At 42.1% G+C, this 21,551-nt stretch overlaps 1 protein-coding gene across 10 annotated transcripts in view; it reads right to left on the bottom strand.

The window, feature by feature from the left end:
• ST3GAL3 (ST3 beta-galactoside alpha-2,3-sialyltransferase 3) overlaps window positions 1-21,551 on the bottom strand; it is a 187,325-nt gene that overhangs the window by 68,927 nt on the left and 96,847 nt on the right. For all 10 annotated transcript variants that reach the window (XM_041483427.1, XM_041483429.1, XM_041483430.1 and 7 more), the window contains one exon: window positions 1,990-2,084. In XM_041483427.1, the coding sequence (XP_041339361.1) occupies window positions 1,990-2,084 (95 nt within the window). The remainder of the gene's footprint in view (window positions 1-1,989; window positions 2,085-21,551) is intronic.

The following is a 21,551-nucleotide window of genomic DNA, read 5'->3' as shown; positions in this document are numbered from 1 at the left end:
AGCATGGTGCACGTCGGAAATCCCCGCTGACAGTGTCATGGGGCTGCCCAACACACAGAGCAGCGCTCCTGCCCCGTCTGTTTCAACACAGCCACGTCTCTCTACACTCCCTCAGCCACCCTGACTACTCCTTTTCCCATGCACATCCCAGCTCTGACAGTCTTCACCTTGCACCAGCACGTGACTGAGCTCCACGCTGCCTGCCTGGATCATTTGTTTGGATATCATTAGATTGCCCTGACTGAAAGCCCTAATGAGGTGCTGATTCCATCATCCAATCAGTTGTCTGAGCCCAAATGCATCCCATGGGACAGCCAGAAAAGACTGATGCAAGAATTCCAAGTGATGTGTAACATGAAAGGGCGCCATTCGCATCGCTAGGACTCACAGCCTGTCAGCACGGCCATTAGAAATCTGGGGCTACACAGATTTATAATTCAACCCTCCCACACACAGAACTTGCTCCAGACTGAAACTTGGCACAAAATTCAGTCCCAGGAGGGTGTTAAAAAAATAACCTATTCATCGGTTTCCGTCCCATGGCTTCAGCTCACAGCCATTTAAATAATGGCAATTTCTCATTTCTCTTTTTAACTGAGGAAATCCAATATAAAACACCAGATTTACATAACATTGCAGTGGTGATACAAGCTGGCAACAAACCCAGAGAGAAGGCTGCCAGAGCCATTCTGTCATTCTCTTTTGGTGAATTTCTCCATTTGGATTCAGTTTAATGGAATGATTTTCATTAGGTCTAGCTGACATCACATGTAACCTGCAAATCCCACCTCCACACTCGCCAGGGATCTTGCCCTAGCTTTGTACACCTTGTGTACTGGTTAGAAGGGGACAAGCCCTCCTGTGGTCACAGCAGCCTCCCACTTGTGCTGCCACTGTTAGTTCTTTGCTGCAAACTCTGCTGGCTGATTTAGAGGACAGCAATTATCTTCCTATTGAGCTACAAAGACTGACTGGACAAGGAATGGACAAAACAAAGAAGGAAACTGATGCGAGCCAAAAGCAATTTGTCAGCAGAGCCTTTGATTTGATCAGAGATTGTTCCACAACTACCACACCTGCTTCCAGGGAGAGACACAGAGCCAAGCTTTCTGTGGCTGCAGTTCTTTCTCCACCAGGTATTTAAATTCCTACAGGATTATCTGTAATCTTGAGTTTGTCAGTGGAAAAAAAATAATTCCAAGTTGATGCAATGCCACAAAAACTTATTAAATACACAAGACCTGAGATAGTCTGCAGCAAGTCACTGCAGTGAGCACAAGCCTTCTGCTCCACCACCACTCGGACAGAGAGGTTGTGGTTGCACATGTGGCACAAGCAGGAACTTGTCACCCCAAACCAGATCATCTTCTGGGTGGGCTACTGGCTCCCATCTCATCCACCAGCCACTACTCCTGCTTTCCCACAGCACAGCTGAGACACAGCCCCTTTTGCCTCACTCCAGCTGGAGGACAGGGCATATTAAAATTATCATCAAAGCATCTGAACAAACTTTTCTTACTTGTTATATAAGTAAATAAGTAGACCAACTACTAAATTCTATGATAAGAAAATGAAGATTTGTATCAGTGGTCAAGCCCAAGGCATCTTTTCTGTTCTTTAGAGAATTACTGACTTAAAGGTACTTTAAGCCAGTTTGAACCCTCTGCTGCTGTCAGCAAAGCTGCTACAAGGTCTTCTGGCAGCCTATGTCAAAATGCTTCTTCTAGAATGTGGTCATTGGTCTAAATTGCTGTTGTTGCACTGACTCTCCACATGTACTAAACCATCTTCCCTAAGGCCAGCCTCCGAGGTCCACAGTCCAGCTGTAAAAACCCTTCTGCATTTCTGAGCACTACATATACAATAATTCTCTCAAACAGGGGAAATAAACTGAGCCCAAAGGACCACCTGAGTTTTCAAAACAGAAAAGAAAAAGGGGCAAGCATCTGCAGACCACCTTCTTCTCCAACAGCTGTAGTTTTCTCATACCTTGTCCTTTAATTCCAAAGGGAGGTACGAAGTCCCTGATACGTGCCCATTTCCTGAAGGAATCGTCCAAGAACATTGGTGCCGGCTTCGAGAACCTGAGAAAACCAAAATGAGAAAGAAGTTAACTCCTGAACTAGGAAGGATAAACTTCTGCAGGAATGTTAAGAGAATCCATACCTAAATGCAGATTCTACACTGACACTGGTAACAGAGTAATGTGGAAGATTTTACTTTTACCCAAAGATGACTGCAGTGAAACAAACCTGCCAGAATTTGTGCCACAAGGACACTCAAATCACTCAAGTTGTGAACCTGGCAATCACTTCCACTCAACAATTTAAAATTGCCCCAGTACTGTTTGGCTTTTAATTTAGCTACAATAAATTGTAAATTGTAAGCAGGGTTTAGGCAGTTTGACTTGCAGCTTTGTCAGCCCAAGCCAGTTTATGTGCTCTGTGAGTGTGTGAGGAGTCTGCTTTGGCCTCACTCGTGCACAGACACAGCAGCTATCACCACACAGGCAAGAAAACAGTTCAGGAGATCATGAAGCAGCTTGTAGTTTACAGAGAAAGGAAATGGAAATTCAGTGCCTTCTTCAGCATTCATTAACACATAAATGATTCAAGAGACGTTCCTGCCAAACCAAACAGTTATGATCTATCCAGAATCCCTTACAAAAGGGAGACCTAGTCCTTCTTAACCATGTCATTATGGAAATACATTATCGTAATTATATCCTCAACACACAAACACAGCAGCTAGTAAAACTTTGTCTCTTCTAGAAACGATTACTGCAGTGGCCAGAGAAAAGGAAACAATTAGCAAATATAGAAACATTAACTTCCATATGGGACCATTTCTGAGTGTATCAAGTATACTAGAAAGTATGCTAATGCTATTAGAAATCTGTTAATTCAATTATATCAAAACAGTAGCAGAGATGTTCTGCATCAAAATCAATCCCACCACGAAAAGGAATGCACTACATGCTCAGAGTCAGAGAAATCACCTCCACTACAGAGCAAGGTACATGCCCCTGAGGTAGATCCAGCTTGGCCAACCTACACATGGGAGCAGGACAGATGTAACCCATGGGTTTAGCTCTCCCTTCAGGCTGTTTCTGTGCTCAGCATGCAACTCTTACTGCAGGCAGATAACCTTTGAACTACCTGATTTCGGATAAACTCATCTGCAGTATGCCACAGCCAGGTACAAAGCAACAATTTCAAATAGCAGCACAGTGAGGAAAGGATGGTATGAAATCTAAACTACAAACTGCTCAAAGTGAAGATCATAGATGCCCAGTAAGTCACAGATGCAGAAATCCATGGAAAGGGGAAAGAGACCAAGAGAATTTAACAAAACAAGAAGACTCAGATTCACCCATGCATACTGCTTCACATCCACTCATGCAATCTTCAATAAGATCACCTATAACCATAAAATAAAGATGCACAGATGACATGGCTGATCTGGAAGGAAAGGAATGTTTTTTCCAGAGCTGAGAATACAAAAGTATACATACAACTTTATCTGGAAAAAGGTGGGGGAGGTATGTTACAGCTTCTGAAGCTTTTAAGTAAAAACACATCACAGGCTTATTTAAAAACAAATGAAGAACAATATAGTATTAAGTGTAACACATTTTTTCTGAAAACATCCTAAAAACTTCAATAACCTGACAAATTAGTTCAGTGTTTTCTCACACATCTTGGTGCACCAAAATATAATCATTATGTTTCCCAGGGGTTCTCCAGGGACTTACCTCCACCTCCTTCCAACATCAACAGGAGGAATCTTTGCAGGACTATCATGCAATGCAAGAGCTTTTATAATCTGAAGGGCTACAGCGCAGATGCTCACAGTCCTTCCTCTACAGCCACCCCTTGAACTCCCAGCAGAAGCCAGGTCCCACACAGTGGTCCCTGTTCTCCCCATGCAGCAGCTGCAGTGAGGGATGGCAGCATTGCCTGGGGCTCACCAGCACCTTGGGGCTGCTTTGTAAGGTCACCAAGCTACTCTGGCTGCTGCTGCGACACGCAGTCTCCCAGTGTGTATATGAGCAGGTTTTATTCTCTTCTCAAGAAACAAGAGGATTCAAGAGGTGCAGTGAAATGAAACCTTTGCCAGCTCAGTTCACCTGCTCAAAAGCACTGCATGAGAAAGAAGGTACAGGCTATAAGGTCGGGCCTAACTCAGAAGCTGGTGTTATTTATACATGCAAGTAACTGGCCTCTTTGCAAGTGATACATGTGGAAAAGACAGTTTACAGTACTCTGATGTGGAGTAAGAAATGCCTCTCCCTAGTGCAGATTTCCATTTACAAAAGGTGCCTGGTAAAACCAGGAGGGAAGTCAGATCCTCCTAAGACTACCTGGACCCCAGGGGAGTCCCCAAAATCAGCTGAAGCTCAAGGCATGACAGATCTAATGCCCTTTGGTATCGTTTCTGCATGTGACAACTAGGGTACCAAAGTGATTCCAAAGAAAGGGTGAAATGATCATTGGCCTTTTTATTGTATTTGCTACAAGTAAATCTAGAGATTTTTCTAGCAAAAAACACAATAGCCTTAGACTAGCTACTGTTATTTGGTAATATTTAATACTCCTGGATACAGGGCTAGAGAAACAGACTTTTAACTCAGACTTTTGCTTCATTTAAGAAGGAGGAAGAACAGTTTTGGGGAAATATTATACCCATATGGGAAAAAAGGGAGCAAGTTAGAAGATATTTTGCTCCCATAAATCTTGAAAGTAATTCCGTTTTGGAAATATTAAGAAATTATGAATGCTGTAAGCTCATGCGCTTTGCCACCTCAATAAATCAGAGCAAGCCAGAGCTGATGTCCAGCAGTGACAGGGAAATGCTGTCTGCCAGACTCTCCAGGAGCATGGCTGTTCTGTCTCAGCTCTGGACTGCATCTGGCATAATCCAGGACCCTTCAGGAAATATTGGGATTTGCCTCAAACAGGCCATGGGAATGCTCTCTGCAGAGCACCTAAAATACGTTCCAAGGAATGCATGGGAGTTTGTCAAACAGAAAAAGCAAATGTTCCTGAATGATGTTAAAACTCTGCATGTACTGAGCAGCCCGGTACGGGATGCTGGTTTTGCCTGTCACAGCTGCCTTAAGGCAGGATGGCTTCACTGGCAGCCACAGCTCCAGACCCAAACCAGGTTTGCGCTCCTTCAGAAAATGGCACAGAAAGTGAAAGTTTTGATTTTTCAGTTTCAAATTTTAAGCATTTCCTCTCTACTCCACCCCAGATTCCAGAACAGACATATATTGCAATCTCATTGCACGTGACACCCTGAAAAGTTGAGGAATTTGGCTGCTTGTGGCACACACTTATGACCTGTGTAATTTGAGAGAGAAATGCCAAGCGTCTACAATCCCTAGTTTGAATGGCATACCCTGCTAAAACACAAATGACATCTAAATGGACTAAAAGCTTGACATGATAATTGTGAGGTACAAAACAAATCTCTCCCAGTTCTCAAGTGTGAATTCCTCATACAAAGACAGCAATAAAATCTCTAACAATTTGTCACCATGCGCAGCAAAAGGAAGCAAACGTTCTGCCAGAAGCTGTTCTTAAAGAGGAATCTATAATCACACAAAAATGTGATGTATATTTGTGCCTACAGGACTCTGGCTTATGTGACAAAACGTTACATTTCCAGTTCTTTCCTCCCTGACAAGAAGAGTTGTGACCCCAAAGCATTTCTGAAGGCTGAGCTAGCCTGCCAGAAGCTCCCCAGCCAAGTTTTTCAGCCATGCCATTGTGTCCCTGATACTGAGACCACTTCACAGCTACCCCCTCTTGGATGAGCACTGAAGTACTCAGTATAAGCAGCACTAACTTCCCAAAGCATCTTGCAGTCACTATGCAAGGTAGCTATGGGACAATTTTAGACATTGAATCTCGACCAGAATCTGCTCCCTACTTATCTGCTGCTTTCCAGGCAATTAATACATAAATGTGTAGAAGATAAAAAAGCTACATCTCAGAGAAAGAAAAAGAAATAAACTGATTTATATGTCTTTGACTTTAACGATGAGGGATGAAGAAAAGGAGAAGTTCCTGAATGAGTAACGGGGAAGACAGCAACACATTTCTAAGGAACTATGACACCAAGGAAAGGCAGACTGACAGCCACTAAGCTCCACTGTGAGCTTATATTTCAGATATTCCCTTTTTAAAAAACATCCTCCTTTAAGTTGACCTGTGCTTTTGTTTGTTCTTAAATTAAGGAGAATCAGTAGTGCTGGAAAACTGAAAGCTGAAAGAAAAAAAGCCCAAACAGTGCTAGAACCTAATGCTCTGCAGAACCTGCACGCTGCATTTGTTAAGGGGCAGGAACAGCTTCTTTCTCTTTTTTTAAAACACACATAAATAATTTATTTGCTCTGGCATGACTTCTATCTTCTGTTTGCCGATGATCAAAAGCATTCATGGTTAGACAGAAGGCACAAAGTCTACCAATGTTATTAATTAAATACAAACTGAAGCCCTTGAGTGCTGAATCATTAGCCCTGACACAGGCATTTATGGAGAGAGAGAATCTAAACTAACCTTTTCCTTTTTCCTTACTGAGACCTAGAGGTATGCTGTCTCCCTTGCCTCCCTTCTCTGGGGAGCAGCATGGTGTGACAGCATAGGAATGAGGAGGTTTGTGACATCCCGATTTTACATTTCTTATTGGCATTAATCCTCTGTCAAAAATCCAAGCAGCTCAAAGATTCCTCAAGGAGCTGAAAAATTTAAGAAACTGCATTAATAAGGATTAACCCCATCCTACAACAAACTTACTACTTTTCCTATACCAGCAAACAAGCTCCCCCCAAAAAAGATGGCCGCAAGAAGAATATCTTAACAGCAGAGGTCAGGCCAAAAATTAAGCTGATCTTAACAAACTGCAGAAGTCTAAAATAAAAGAATATGGTAGAGAGAACTTAGCACTGAGGAATGGCTGGTCAGAGCTGGTCTACCAGTGCCATTTGAGACCACCTAACTCTTCACAAGAGTGTGAGCCACAGATCCCCACCCATCTTCTCCCCTGCCCTCTGTGCCTACAGACCCTTGAGTGTGTATCTGCAGCTGCCTCTTTCAGGCTGCAAAGGTCTCAGCTACTTGGCCACTCCCCACACTGACACCACTAAATTACACAGCAGAACAGTGCTCTGCAGTAAATGTCACCAGCCCTCCAAAAAGATGACTTTGAACAGGCTTTATTCCAAAAGCAAAGGACAGGGCAGGTAAAATCAACTGAGCCCAAACCCCACAGACCATGTAGCAGTTATCCCTGCCTACCTCCCTGTGAATGATTGCTCTGTACCTTTGAGGCACTCTGGAACATCTTCAGCCTTCTTGCCCTCTGCTCTCCATCACCTAGTAGGTTGTTTAAACTCATCAGTGCAGCCCTTTTCTCATTTTCTCATTGCTCTATTTAGAGCTGGACCAGCTGCTCCAAGATGTATCTTAAAAGACTCCCATCCTCTGCGCTGTGGTTCATACAAAGAACATTATTACACTCTTGCAGGAAAGATAAACATCCTATCATGAATGAAAAATGTAACTATTACAGCTGTAAAACCTGTTAAATACTCTATTTTATTCAAGATCAGAAAGCAGCAACTCAAGGACCATGTCCAATTCTGGGCCTCATGTGAAAAACAGGAACAAACTGAAAAAAGGCCATAGGAGACTCTGAAAAACATCTAAGGTCTAGAAAACATGATGTCTGAGGAAAGCTAGAAAAAAAAATCTTTGTTTAGTATAGAAAAAACTGGAAGAGTACATGATAAATATTACAAGGGTGCTGCAAAAGAGAAAGATAAAATCTCTATATCCCTGGAAAAGAAAAGTAGTAACTACAGTCCTAAAATGCAGCAAAGAAAACTTAATAATTAAAAAAATATTTCTTGTGCTTGAGATCATTACACATGGAAATCTACTGTCTGAACATGGATTACAGAGCTCACATCAACTACACCATTTTCTGATTTTTAAAAAAGTCTATATCTATGAAACCCCAGTTAGCCATATAGCTGTGCCTACTTTTTAGAGGGAAATGCAAATAGATGATCTTTTGAAGTTCTGCACAGGTCTATTTCATCTAAAACCACTTTCATACTGGGCTAACATTGATAGGAGGTGACCAACTAGCCAAGCTACAGTCTGCTGTACCTGGGAATTAAGAGCTGCCCTTCAGACTCCTTGCACTTCCTAAGTATTTCTCTTCATATATGGTAATCAAGTTTCAGTACAATCACTGCAGATAAGCAGCACATGGATTTTCCAGCCTGCTGCCTGCCAAGAGTGCTTTCTGTTTGTACCCCGCACCTTTGTGATAAACAGGAAGACACGTAAAGTTTAACCTTTCTGCAGTCATTAATGTCTTGGGCTTATGGCACCACCAAGCCACAAAATCAAAGAATGATTTAACATTGGCTCAGTCCCTCCTGCTCACTGACTGTGTTCTGACATGCATAAAGTCCAACAAAGTGTCCTGAGCAGCTTACTCGCATAATGCAATTAGTCATGGGGACTGGAAAAGTTTTCAGATAAACTAAATATTAAAGACAAAAAGAAATCAGTTTGCCTGCTCTGATGAAATCCTCACACTTTCCTCCTGATTCTCCAAACATTTCAGACAAAAAACACACATGCATGCACAAAAATAACAAGAAGCTTGGTTTAAAGGTTGGCTTCCTCTTGAGGGGAAAAAAAAAAACAAACAAACCAAAAAACTCTAAAATTCAGACCAGGCAGAAACTTTGTCCTGACCTGCCTCATGCAGCAGCTTATAAGACAACATGCAAAATTTGTCATTGTTCACAAAACTCTCTAATACCAAAACACAATTATGCAAGGGTGAAAAGCCAACTTCTCAACAACACAAGGTTCTGTTAGTTTAAAAACCAGTCTTCTAACATCATTTCAATGTCATAGCTTGTTTCTCACGTGTTATTGTCAATGATGCAAGATTGAATTACAGCTCATTCTTCCTACAAAAAGCCAGGTGGGGGGTTCAAGAACTCTGAGGGAGCACTGAGCCAAATAGATGAGATTATGTGGTATTTGGAAACATGATGAAGGTGAGCGAAAGCAGACTGCAATTACTGCCTGGGTTTCCAAAGCCTTCTGTGCAAACAAAAAACGAGATGAAGAGGGAAGGTGAAAGGTCCAATACTTCTCCCAAGAAAAAAAGAGTTAGCTCCCATAGAAGATGCCAGCCAGCAGCTCTGCCAGTTGGCCAGACTTTAGCACAATTCTGTTCCTGTTAATACCCCACTGGAACAGGATTGTGCTTTCTAATGAAGCCCAAGTGGAGAGCAGTCATGTAGGGTCTGCTGCTGTTCAACACTGCACTCCCAAAAGACAGGGTATCCAGGGGATCTCTTCCATTTCTGGTGAAAATCTAACACATTCCAATGACTGCAGAGGACAGGCACAATTCCCAGCACGGACCTGTTGTCTTTCATCACACTAATTAACCAGTCTGTTCAACACAGTGACTGCACGTTACTTTTATAAAGCCAACTTAATGTTCTCTTTATCCTTCCTGCAGAGAGAAGTTAATCCCTGTCATTGCCACTCACTGCTCATTCTTGCCACCACTGGCCATGTCCAACTGTCCTGAGCTGCCAGCAGTCTTATGGTGGAGCACAACAAATTGCACTTCTCTGTTTCAAAAGCCTCTGATCTCATTTTCTCTTACCACATTATTTAATGTATATGCCTATCTTGAGGTTATCCTACTGTCTCAGGCCAATCTTCAGATTTCAAATCATTGGAGGGAATAGTAAAATTTTGAGTGGCCTTCATTCATTACTTCACAAGTAATTATGTCACTGCAGAAGGAGCCTGGAATGCTGTAAAGAAATTGGTATATATGTTGGGAGCAGGACACTGATGAAAAAGAGCCTTCCACCATCAGCTAAGCCAAAAATGCACATATTGCTCAGCACAGCCAAGCACAGAACTGATGTGACTGCTCTGCTGATGTACACATAGAGGATGTGGCACAGAAGGGAAAGAGCTGTTGAAGCTAATGAACAACTAAGCACAACATGAGTGTGACTTGATCCTGATACAACCTGCTAAAGACAAAAATAAAGTCATCAATGTTTAAAAAGAATCCAGAACAGCTTTGTTATGGAAGCTAATGAAGACAGGAAAGCACAAAACAAATTACTGGATGTGAAGCTCGGTCATTTTATGAAAGGGGTTGTATGATTTGGTGACTGCATAGACAGAAGACTGGACTTCATAATCAATTCCATTTCTGAATGCCTGATGCTCCTTCACCTCTGGCCCACTGCTCTTATCCAGGTCAAAAATCCACATAGGGCAAAAGTTCCCTGCATAAGTCTTACAGGATTGAGGATGCTGGCAGAAGAAATGTCAATGTTTCAATAATTGTAACTGAAACAGATGGGTTGATCTGAGTGAAAAGAGTCTTTAATTTTTTCAAGGCTCATGCACTTCTGGAATGACCAATGCCATTTTAGAAGCTAGACAAAAAATTCCTATTAACGTGATATGGAAAACATTAGTCTGTTGTGAAATGCACTTGGCATTAACAGAAGTCTCGTGAGCTCTTCTGATTTTCTTACATGTAGGGCAATATTCTGAAAAGTTCTACAGGACACAGCTCCTCATATCACACCCCTGGGAGAATCTCAACCTTCAGGTTAAAAAAAATCCCACAGCAAATAAAAAAAATATTTTTATAGACTTATAGTTGGAAATGAGACCTCAATAACTAATAAATGCTCAGAAACCTGAGGAGGAATAAAAAGAAAATATTATTTTTCTGCATGAATTTTCTGCCCTGACTCATTATTACTGACTATTTGCAGGTTGCAATTCTCATCAGTGCAACTCCCTACAGTGACTTTAAGGTGATCCAGAGAAGGTTTCCTCAATGAAAATGCAAGCAAGGGACAAGCTCTTTCACACACCAACAGGAAATGAGAGGAAAACAGTAAATGTGAGGGAAAAAAAGTCTGCAGAAACTATTGCTCTGACAGCTGCCTACAGCACACAAGACAGGCAGACAATTAAATGCAAAGAAACAAAGACAAGAAGTGAATCTTCTTTGCACGCCACAAATTGATGCTCAAAGACAATTATACAGATGTTTCTTACAATTTTTGTCAGTTATTTTCAAAAGATTCTTTTTGAAGTTATCACAATGTGCATTTCATGTGAAAAACTGGCATAGCAATGACCATATCAAATCAGGTCTGCAGCTCATTGGAGAAAATAGGAAGACATTAACTAGAAATAAGAACAAAATTTGTAGTGGAAACAAGAAGGGACTGAAAGCACAGGAGGTGTTGAGCAAGCATAAGAGATGCTGGGCAAGCACAGCTCTCCCCAAACACCTTGAAATTGGACAATGCTTTTTGGCTGGAATCCACACCATGGCTAGCACCATTCAGCAGTTGGACATCCTAACTTAAAAAACAGTGAGAGTGGACATGTTCCCTATTGCACAAATTCCTAAGGCCTAAACAATTTAGCTCGTCGTGCTCCTTCTTGTCGGAAGTTGTTCAAGGAGCAGTTATGTGATTTTCAAGCTTGCCAAGAAGTCAAAGCAGCATCATTCATCCAACCAGAGAACAAGCTTTTTTCCTTCCATTAGGTGAAACAGGATAATGTAGCTTTAAGTGCCATCTCCTAGGTACAGCCACCAGATGTGCACTTGTAGAATGTACACAAAGAAACCCCAAACATTACTATCAGAATAATTTCACTTGCTGAAAAACAGTAACAGATAGATCACAAAGCTGCTATTAACGAGATCCATATCAATCTCAACAGGAAAAATTCCAGATGCATTTCTGCTTCTCTGCTGCACAATAGACTTCACATTGTAGTGCAGGACAAAGTGGGGGCAGCCAGTTGTTATTATTTAAGATTCAGACAGAGGCTTTTTTCTTCCTTTAACCAGATGCAAAAATCTCCAAGGATTTCACTGAAAGCCTGAACACAAAAAAAAAAAAAAAGCCAAAAGCCCAAGTGGAAAGAATGTTAGGAGAGGGACCTATCCCCCTAGGTGCCAGAAGGTACTTCTGTAACTGGAGATAATGCTTGATAGGGTTGTCCAGTTTAATGCAATTTTCTGGCTCCTCTGTCACCTTATTAATTCCAGCCCTCAGCCTAAGAGTGGTGATCTGTAAAGCAACATGCACTAAAATCTTCCAGATAATATCAGCACTATTTAATATATGCCTCTCCCCTTTGGTCCCATGGCTCTAAAAATAAACAAGTATTTTAACAAACCAAGGGTAAGACTCTGAGCCTGTAAAATCTCTTTCTATGTACTGTTTCCAGAGATAAGGCACAGAGACTGGACATGGAAGAGTTTCCATGCAAGAGGCCACCTGACAAAACCAAAAGGATTTACTGACTCACAGAGTAAGTGGGTGCTGTGGAGAAAGCTGCAAACAGTGCCAGCACAGACAGCTACATCCTTTCCTCATCATCCCACACAGAAAGTGTCTGGCTTGAGTTAGAGACTGGGCAGGGAAAAGAGACTGGAGGTGAGACTTGACTACTCTGACGAAGTAAAGAACTACAAACCGTGTGGACTTCTCCTGTCCTACCTGAAAAACAGGTGTGAAAAATAAGGCCAGTCCTTCCAGCCAGCACACTCACTGGCCTCATCCAACCAGCATCCTCTGCTCTGCTGTGTCCCCATGTCCAAATTCATCACACATCTGGCAAGAGACCGTGCAGCAACAACAGTATTCACAGCAGTAACTTCAGAGGACTCTGCCAAGAGGCTTGATGGATACCTGAAGCACAAGGTATGCTCTTAAAAGCCTACCTTCTAAAATGCTATAAATCTCCTGGAAGAACTGATATCCTGACTCACTAATCAAAGCAGAGACACCCTCCCAGTTCTTATTGCTCCACTTGAAGAACAGTACAGCAGTCCTCATTCCAGGAATGGAGTTTTTCAATGAGATAGTTGATTTCAACAAGTTCCCACAAGAAAAAACTGCAAAAAAAAGGATACTGCTGGTTTATGCATTTGAAATTTATGTAAGTCACTGAAACAAATACTAAATATTATTAGCTACTAAAGGAAATGGTTATGGTGAAGATGAGGGGATAAAAACCTCACACAAATATGCCTTCTCTTTCAGCATCCTTGATAGAGAAAACACTTCTCCTACAGCTGTGGGAAAGAAAACAAGACACAACGGCTGAAGTTAAAATTACACATCTTTGGCTGTTATCAAAGGGAGCTCTAGCACATGGACAAAGTGCAGTCTGCGTGATTCCAATTCCAAACCAAAGAAATGCTGCAGGCGTATTCATCATCGACATTTGTATTTGCTCCTGAATATTACAAAGAGCAGTGAACATTGCTGATCCACTACTTTTGTCCCAGTAGCAACGTTTAATTGCGTCAACTGCATTCAGCCTTTGTAGAAAGCATCAATAAATTCACTCCTACAATTGATACTCTTCCAGTGACCCCCTCAGGCAAACCAACATGAAGCAGCTCCAGTGTGCAGCACTGCCAGCTGACACAGAAATCTGCCACACCCGGGAGTTTTCCATACCCTTAGAGTGTGGGTGGAACAAAGTACAGAGAGCAACTCAGCATCTCCATTAATCCATCAGGGAGACAGAAAAGAATCATAGAATCGTGAGAAGACCTGTAAGATCGAGTACAACCATTAACCCAGCTCTCCCAAGGCCACCACTAAACCATGTCCCCAGGTGCCACATCTAAATGTCCTTTAGCTCCCTCCAGGGATGGTGATTCCACTACCTCCCTAGGCAGCCTGTTCCACTGCTTGATTTTGGAGGAGAAATTTTCCTAATATCCGATCTAAACTGCCCTGGCACAATTTGAGGCCATTTCCTCTTATTCTGGAGAAGAGAAGGACACCCACAACACTAAAACATCCTTTCAGTCTCTCATCCCGTAGAGAGCGATGAGGTCCCCTCTGAGGCTTCTTTTCTCTAGGGTAAATACCCTCAGCTCCCTCAGCAGCTCCTCACTGAACTTGTCCTCTAGAGCCTCCACCAGCCAGTCTCTGCTTTGGCCTGGAATTCAGTCTATTCACTGTATTTTGTTAACATCATCCAGTTTTGGGGTTTTTTCCTCATTCTTTTCTTTGCCCCCTTATGTTTGTCTAACCACTTAGATGGCACTCCACAAACAACTACTCTCAATTTACATCTGTCATAGAGAAGGTGTTCTGTGTTTTCTTTCCACTTCTTAAAAGTATTAAACTTTTCACCACAGACATTTTGGAAGCAGACACTCTTGGTGTGACAAAGCAAGAAATCTCTCCATTAAAATGACAAATTGCAGTCATTTTGTTCTCATTTAATCTTACTTTTAACAAAACAATCACCTTGTTAAGAAAAACTGAAAAAAGGCATGAAAACTCTCAGCCTGCAAAGTGAAAGCTTTGAAATGCACTGGCAAAGAAAACGAAGACTATAATATAAATGATGAGTAATCTTAATCACCAGCTATTTCTAATATCTTTTTTCTTAAGTACCTCTACCCTCCCATAAATCAACAAATGCTTAGTCGTTTCTTTGAACTTAGAGATGTACAATAGAACAAATAACAACAAAGCTATGCTTCAACCTACTAAATAAATAATGGTAATCAATAACTTCTTTTCAAAGCTATAAGAAAATTCTATAAAATGTAGTGACTGCCCTTCAAAAATTTTCCCAAATACTTATTTTTCTAAAAATAATTCCCCATATAACTTACAGTAGTTTAAAAAAAATTAAAGACCACAACCCCATCTAACTCAGGATATTCTTAAATTTCCTTGTCTAAACAGAAAAGTTGAAGGACTACATTAGCCAAGTATCTGCTGATGTCAATGACAAGAGAAATAGCAGATTTGCATTAGCCAGCAAAATAGCAATGCTGTTGGCCAGAAGAAGAAATTCCCACAAGTATTTATGGGTGCTCTTTGGGCAAGTGTTCAAACAGCCAGCTGTGGAGTCAGAAAACAGCACAGGATCATCCCACATTACTCTCCCTGCCTCTGTAATGCTCATGCTCAGCCCTCCTAAACTGTACCTTTCTACTGGACATTTTGCTTTCCCTGAGCTGCAGACTAAGTGCACTTGGCTGTGATGTTCACAAGCAACACCACTATAAAACCTGCAGATTCACATCAATGCTGTGTAAATGTCACCATCTAAACCACAGGCTACAAGTGACTGAAGATTTTCAGAGACCATCAGCACTTTAATGAATTCAACAGCAACTGCGTAGTAACAGTCTTCTCAACAAATCAGGTTACTCATGTTACCATACTTGTCTTGCAGCAATTACTTCTGAGTATTCCCAATGCATGTTTTCCCACCATGACAACCTGATACATGCTCTGCAGCAATGGTTTTCATTTTAATATCTTGGCCAGTCATGGAGTGAATCAAATTGACAGCCCCTCTGCTGATACCAAGCTTTAGAGGCAGCAGAACAGGTCCACTCCCATCAATTTTTATCAGCTGAACTTTGAAAAATGGTGCCCCTAGTTAGAGGGATTAGTATCTCCCTTAAAATGGGTATTAGGAGTAAAAATACAAGAGCAGCTCTAGCAGAAATAAGAACAGGCTGATGTGCAGAGTACCAACAAATTGCTTCCAAACCTGCCTGGGGCCAGCACAGCTTTGGAAAATCTGTAACACTTTGAGGGAGCTTTTCTTCCATGGGTACTTGCTTCTTTTGATACCAAGAGCATGCTGAATGTGTGCAAAGCACAAATCTGTACAAACTGCCTGCTCTACTCACAGTTATCACCCACAAAAGCTATTGTGGATGCTTCTTGAAATGCACATGAAGAGCCTGGACTGAGAGCAGTGACCTCGAGGCACTGAGCTGTGCCAGCGCCAGCCACCAACACCAACCCCAGGACAGGCACCGGGGTCAGAGCTGTGCTCTCCTGGTGATTACAGTTACTGTACCAGAACTAGTTGTCTCTGAGGGAGGGAGAAAAAAAAGGTGTTGCTTGATTTTTAGCTTGGGATTATTTTTTTAAGAATTCATCAGCTTGATTGCCCAGCAGTAAGGAAAATCCCACCTAACGATGCGAGTGAGACTGTGCTGGGGCAGATCAGAGTTCAAAATCTCTTTCCCAAAAATGGCAATAAATAGATGTCCAAGGTAAAGCAAGAACAGGGCAAAGAGATAAAATATTTCCTCCCTAACATTCATACAGCTTTCAAACATTTTCAGCTGAGTGGATTTCCTGAGCTTGATGTGGTTTGTCTAATCAGCAACCCCCCTTTCCCTCCCAGCAATGGATCCCTCCTCCAAATGTTTGTTCAGACTCCTCTGGAATTTGTACAGACAATTTGCAGCTGTCACATGCTTTGGCAAGGAATTGCCCAGGTATATGACCTGATGCACAAAGAACTGAATCTTTTTTGTTCTGATGCATGTAAGTAGAAACACATTATGCAGAAAGACTCTATCAATGATTTTTCCCTTCTACCTTTTTTCCCTATAGTAAAAGCCAAAGGTAAATTCAGTGCAGCTCAACCAGAAGACCCCCCACGAAAGATCATATCTCCTTCCAGCTGCCTCAGCAATCATTGTCCCCTACTTCTCAATCCTTCTTTGCCCTCAAGGTCTTTCCTAATTCTGCATTTGGGATCTGACACTACCAAGCCTGAAGAAATTTTGTTTCACGCAGCTGTCATCTGGGAAGCACGCTCTACCTCTGTGCAACAGAAGTCTTTTCATCAATTTATTATGTTCTTTATGTGTGCTCATACTGTATCTCCTAAAGCTTCCAGCTGGCTCCTCTGATGTCTACCTCAAGCCACTTGCTCCTGCCCACCAGGTGAGCACCTTCTCCTTTTTGGCCTGGCAGACCACTCAGCAACATTTAAACTGGGAAGCACCACAGGCTGTATTGCCTCTCCCATCTCATGAGGAGTCCAGCCACCTCCTGTGATCACAGAGGGCAGCTTTCCTAAGATGCTTCTGGCTGCTAAAATGGCTGGGAAGTTTCAGATTTATGGCCTATGACTGAAAAGCTCTCTCTGCACAGTGTAGTTCCTGACAGGACCATTACAAATTTCAGGGAAGGACATGGACTTGCTGGAGCAAGTCTAGTGAAGGGCTATGAAGATGATAAAGGGCTGGAGTGTTCAAGGCCAGGTTGGATGGGGCTTCCATCAGCCTGGTCTAGTGGAAGGTGTCCCTGCCCGTGGCAGGGGTGAGTGGAACTAGATGATCTTTAAGGTTCCTTCCAACCCAAACCCTTGTATGGTTCTGTGATCTGTTTAGGACTGAAGGGCCACACACATACAGTAAACCCCAGCTGCTCTCTGGAAACCAGGCACATGCACAGAAACCATGGCACACTCAGGAAATGGTCTGGGCTTCCACCTGGTGAAAAACATGAAGTCACTACATCCACAGACTGCACTGAATAAGAAACAGCAACTATGGCAGCTACCAACTGTTTCAAGAGATCCTCTCCTGCTCTTTTGAGAGGGCCAATGTTCTTCAGCAGCTGCAGAGTCAAACATCAGCTTTCAAAAAGACATGTTTCATTAGGAGATGAGGTCTGTCCAGACACAAATGACAAAGAGCCACATTCCTCCTCTTTAGCTTTGGCTAGCATGGGAATGAAGCTCGGATACAAGAAAACTTCCTCTGTAGCAATGTCCTGCAGCTGTCAAAGAACTAGCATGTGAACAAGTCAGGCACAGGAAGAAGAGAAGTGCTACTACAACCCTGGCCAACTGAGCAACTTCAGAGTCTCAATCTGACAGCACAAAAGTAGGTGACCATAGAGACACTCTCCCACTTTGTGTACAGCTTTGACTCAGACATTCACATGTTGTCCCTATGGACCTGCAGGAAGTACAGGAATACATATGCTTTGATCCAGCAGTAATGACTTAAAAACCAGTCTTGTGTGGGAAGTGTTGACAAATTACCTCTGGTAGACACTGAAATCACTCAAACAATTAACTGAGATTAGATTAGCTGGTAGGTTCGGAAAGAGGCTATGAATAAGATGTGTGCAGCTGCACATGTTTTTACTCAATTAGATGACAGTAGGACATGTATTACTTCAAACATCAAGGCTACACCAAATCAGATAAGCAATCCCACCTAAAACAAAAACCAGCAACATACTTCCCACAAATGTAAAATAACTTTGTGCTAGCCATAGTGGAATAAACTGCCCAGAGACAGTTTCTTCCCAACCCCTATCAGCTTCAAAATCAATACCCTAAAGAGCAAGAATTCACATTCTTCTTACTTTTTTTTTTAAATCTACTGTAACTGTAGAAGTTTTATTACTTCTATATTAGTATTAGTTTATGATGTTACATCTCTCTTTCAGATCCTGTCTCAATTAAGTGTATAACATGAGACTAGTTTTAAACATGATCTATTTCCATTTAATTGAAAGCCAAGAAGGTTTAATATTAATGTAATTTTCCTCTTTTCTAACATTCACTAAATTGTACACACCTATGGTATTTCCTCTGCAAAATAAATGCATCACATTTTTGTCCATACAAAACCTATCCTTTCTCCACAGACATGCTATGATTTTATTTTGGAGTAGGTCAGAAATCAGATTTGAAGTAGATTTGCAGACACACACGTTTTCTCTACCACTACCTCTTAGCACAGGGTCAGAGGAAGAGCACAGGACCAGTGCCTGAGCACTTCAGGCCTTCTTCTAAAGAAGGCTTTAGAGAACTGGGGTGAAAGAGCTTCTGGAGGACCCGTGAAGGAGTGCAGTGAAAAAACACATTTTGAGAAGAGCCACCTTGACAGTGGTAAAGGCTGTTGGCTGCAGTAACCTAAAAGACTACCAGTTTTAATTTGTCACACTTCTTCTTCCACCTCCTGTAAAGTCACATCACACCACCTCAGAAAACATCACCAGGAAGACATAACAAGAAAAGTCATAAACACAGGATTCCACAGACAATGGGACAGACTCTCTGTTGACTTGGACTAGAGAGTTTAATTTTTAAAACTGTATTTCAGAGTCACACCTCTACAGTCTGCTTGGAACCCATCTGAAAGTAGTCCTTGAAGCTTAGCAGTGAAGCAAGTAAAAAGAAGATGGGGAGAACAAAACAGCTGTAAATGGAAGGGGAAAATACAAGGAAGATACAAGGAAGTAAGTACAAGGAAAGCACAACAAATTGTCCCAAGTGATGCAACAGGTCACAACAAAAAAGAAAAGGGCACTGAAATGTGAGATTCGAGCCACTACACATATAGCAAAACTTCAAATAAGTTCGCACTGCATCACACTGAATTACAGGATTTGTGCTGACCTGTCATTCCATGGTCACCTAGAAGTTTAGCGTTCTATTTTTAGCATTCCTTTTAAAGAGTTTTTCTGGTAGAGCATATTTACTGTGTTGTGGTTTCTCAAGTCTATTGGCAAGTTTAGGTAATATATTTGTTTCTTTCATTGCTGCAGCTGAAAGTCTGATTTTAATGAGAGGTTGCTCATTTTGGTTAGCAGCTCAACCTTTACATTCTTAAGCCTCTTTAAAATTCCTGGATATATACATCCTAGGATGGGTGATTTAGCACTGATTAGTTTAGTGGTGTGAGAGAGACCAGAGACACTGCTCAGAGATATTTTACTGTTCTGAAGTTACTTCCTCAGCATATGAGGCTTGAAAGCCAAAAAATAGGAGAGCAGCTTTATAAATTGCAACAGGGAGGAGAGCTAAAGCTTCAATCAGGTACATTCTATCCTCCACCTCCTTCCTGTCTATACAAATGAAAATAAAATGCCTCTTACTTACAAAAAATACTTGCTATTATGGGCAGAAGCATGACGAAGAATCCACCCTCCAAGCAGTTTTAGTGACAGCTTCCGTGGTAGTCTACCTCGTGATCAATGGGGTTCTTTTTAAATGATTAGCAAGGGTGTAATTAAGGAAACTGAAGGAAGAAAGATAACTCAAAAGATGAATGAGGCCTTTATTCAAGGTATCACTGAGATGGGGCACTGGGTGTATGACAAGCAAAGGTGAGGGTCTGGTGGGCAAGAGGAACACGAGCCCGGGCTGCGCCCTTGCGGCAAAGGCAGCCAGCATCCCCCCAGGGTGGGGGACCCTAACCCTGGCTCAGCACTGGGGGGGCTCTGCTGCAGGGCTGGGGCACTGCTGGGCTCCCCTCTGCACACAGACACACTGGAACAAGTCCAGCAAGCTAAGATGATTAAAGGATTGGAGCATCTGCCACGAGGGGAGCCTGAGAGAGCTGGGATTGCTCAGCCTCGAGCGGAGAAGGCTCAGGGGGGCTCTGATCAGTGTGCAGAAACACCTGACAGGGGCAGCCAAGCAGGCAGAGAGACTCTTCTCAGGGGTGCACAACACACAGGGCAATGGGAAAAAAAACTGAAGTACAATAAATTCCATTGGAAATAATAATACTGCTAGGGTGGTCAAACATGGAAACAGGCTGTGCAGAGAGTTTGTTCAAACACAACTGAGCATGGTCCTGAGCAACCTGTGGCAGGTGACCCCACTTTGAGCAAGGATTTGGACTAGATCACCTCCAGAGGTCCCTGCCCAACCCACCTAGTCTGTGATGCTGTGATCCTTCTCCCCATGAAGCAAGGAACAATAAACTTGCAAGAGCTCAATTCCTATCCATGTCAAATCTCAGGAAGAAGTGTCTGCTAAAACCCCATTTTATATGAGTGCTGTAATTCCTGCTGACCTCAATCAGCCTAATCAAGTGGTAAGATTACAAAATGAAAAAAAAGGGCTTTAATTTGATCATTACTCGTAGCTATTCCATTGACCTAATGCTTGGCCACGAAGAGCTCATGACAACTGGATTAATGCATAAAAATAGAGGATTTCATCCTCTGGAAATCACAGTTGAAATCTGACATTCAACAAAACTGGAAATCTGTAGCTCTAATAGCATCCCATTGCTAATGGCCATATTTACCTGGCATAAAACATGCAAGGATAATTTGATCAATCAAGGTATTTGCTGTTACTCAAAGCTCTCCTACGTATACAAACATCCAACACCATTCCACACCTTCACAACTGAAGTGGAGTGGTAGGACTGATAAATAAGTCAGCACCAGAGCTGTGTGACACCACTGTCTGTGTCAGGAGACTCAGGGCTACGGTACAGCCAGCAGTGCTGCTGCAGGCAAGGACAAAAGGACAGTCACAGAGCAGAGATTAAAAGAACAAGAAAGCCCAGCACGTCCAGTGAGTGTGCACATTATGGCATTGCTTAAAATGTTAACTTGTGTTATAAAGGAAACAGATTGTACAAGTGACAACGATTTCTCCCTAATGTTTTGATTTTATTTTTTTCTAAGCTACTCTTCAGCACAGTCATCTGACAAACTACAGAACCATGAATTAACATAAACTTATACAGCTAATAAGCACAATTAGGAAAGATGCTTCACTTTTGTGATTGAGTCAAATTAATAATTCAACAATCCCTGTATTAGTCAAGGTTCCCCAACAGCCTCACGGCAGAGAGGTCAGAAATTTGAAAACTATGTGTCCAGA

This window comes from Pyrgilauda ruficollis, unplaced genomic scaffold (assembly GCF_017590135.1).
Source record: "Pyrgilauda ruficollis isolate IOZ18807 unplaced genomic scaffold, ASM1759013v1 scaffold6, whole genome shotgun sequence".
Taxonomy (NCBI): Eukaryota; Metazoa; Chordata; class Aves; order Passeriformes; family Passeridae; genus Pyrgilauda; species Pyrgilauda ruficollis.
This window is presented reverse-complemented; position numbering and strand designations above follow the sequence as displayed.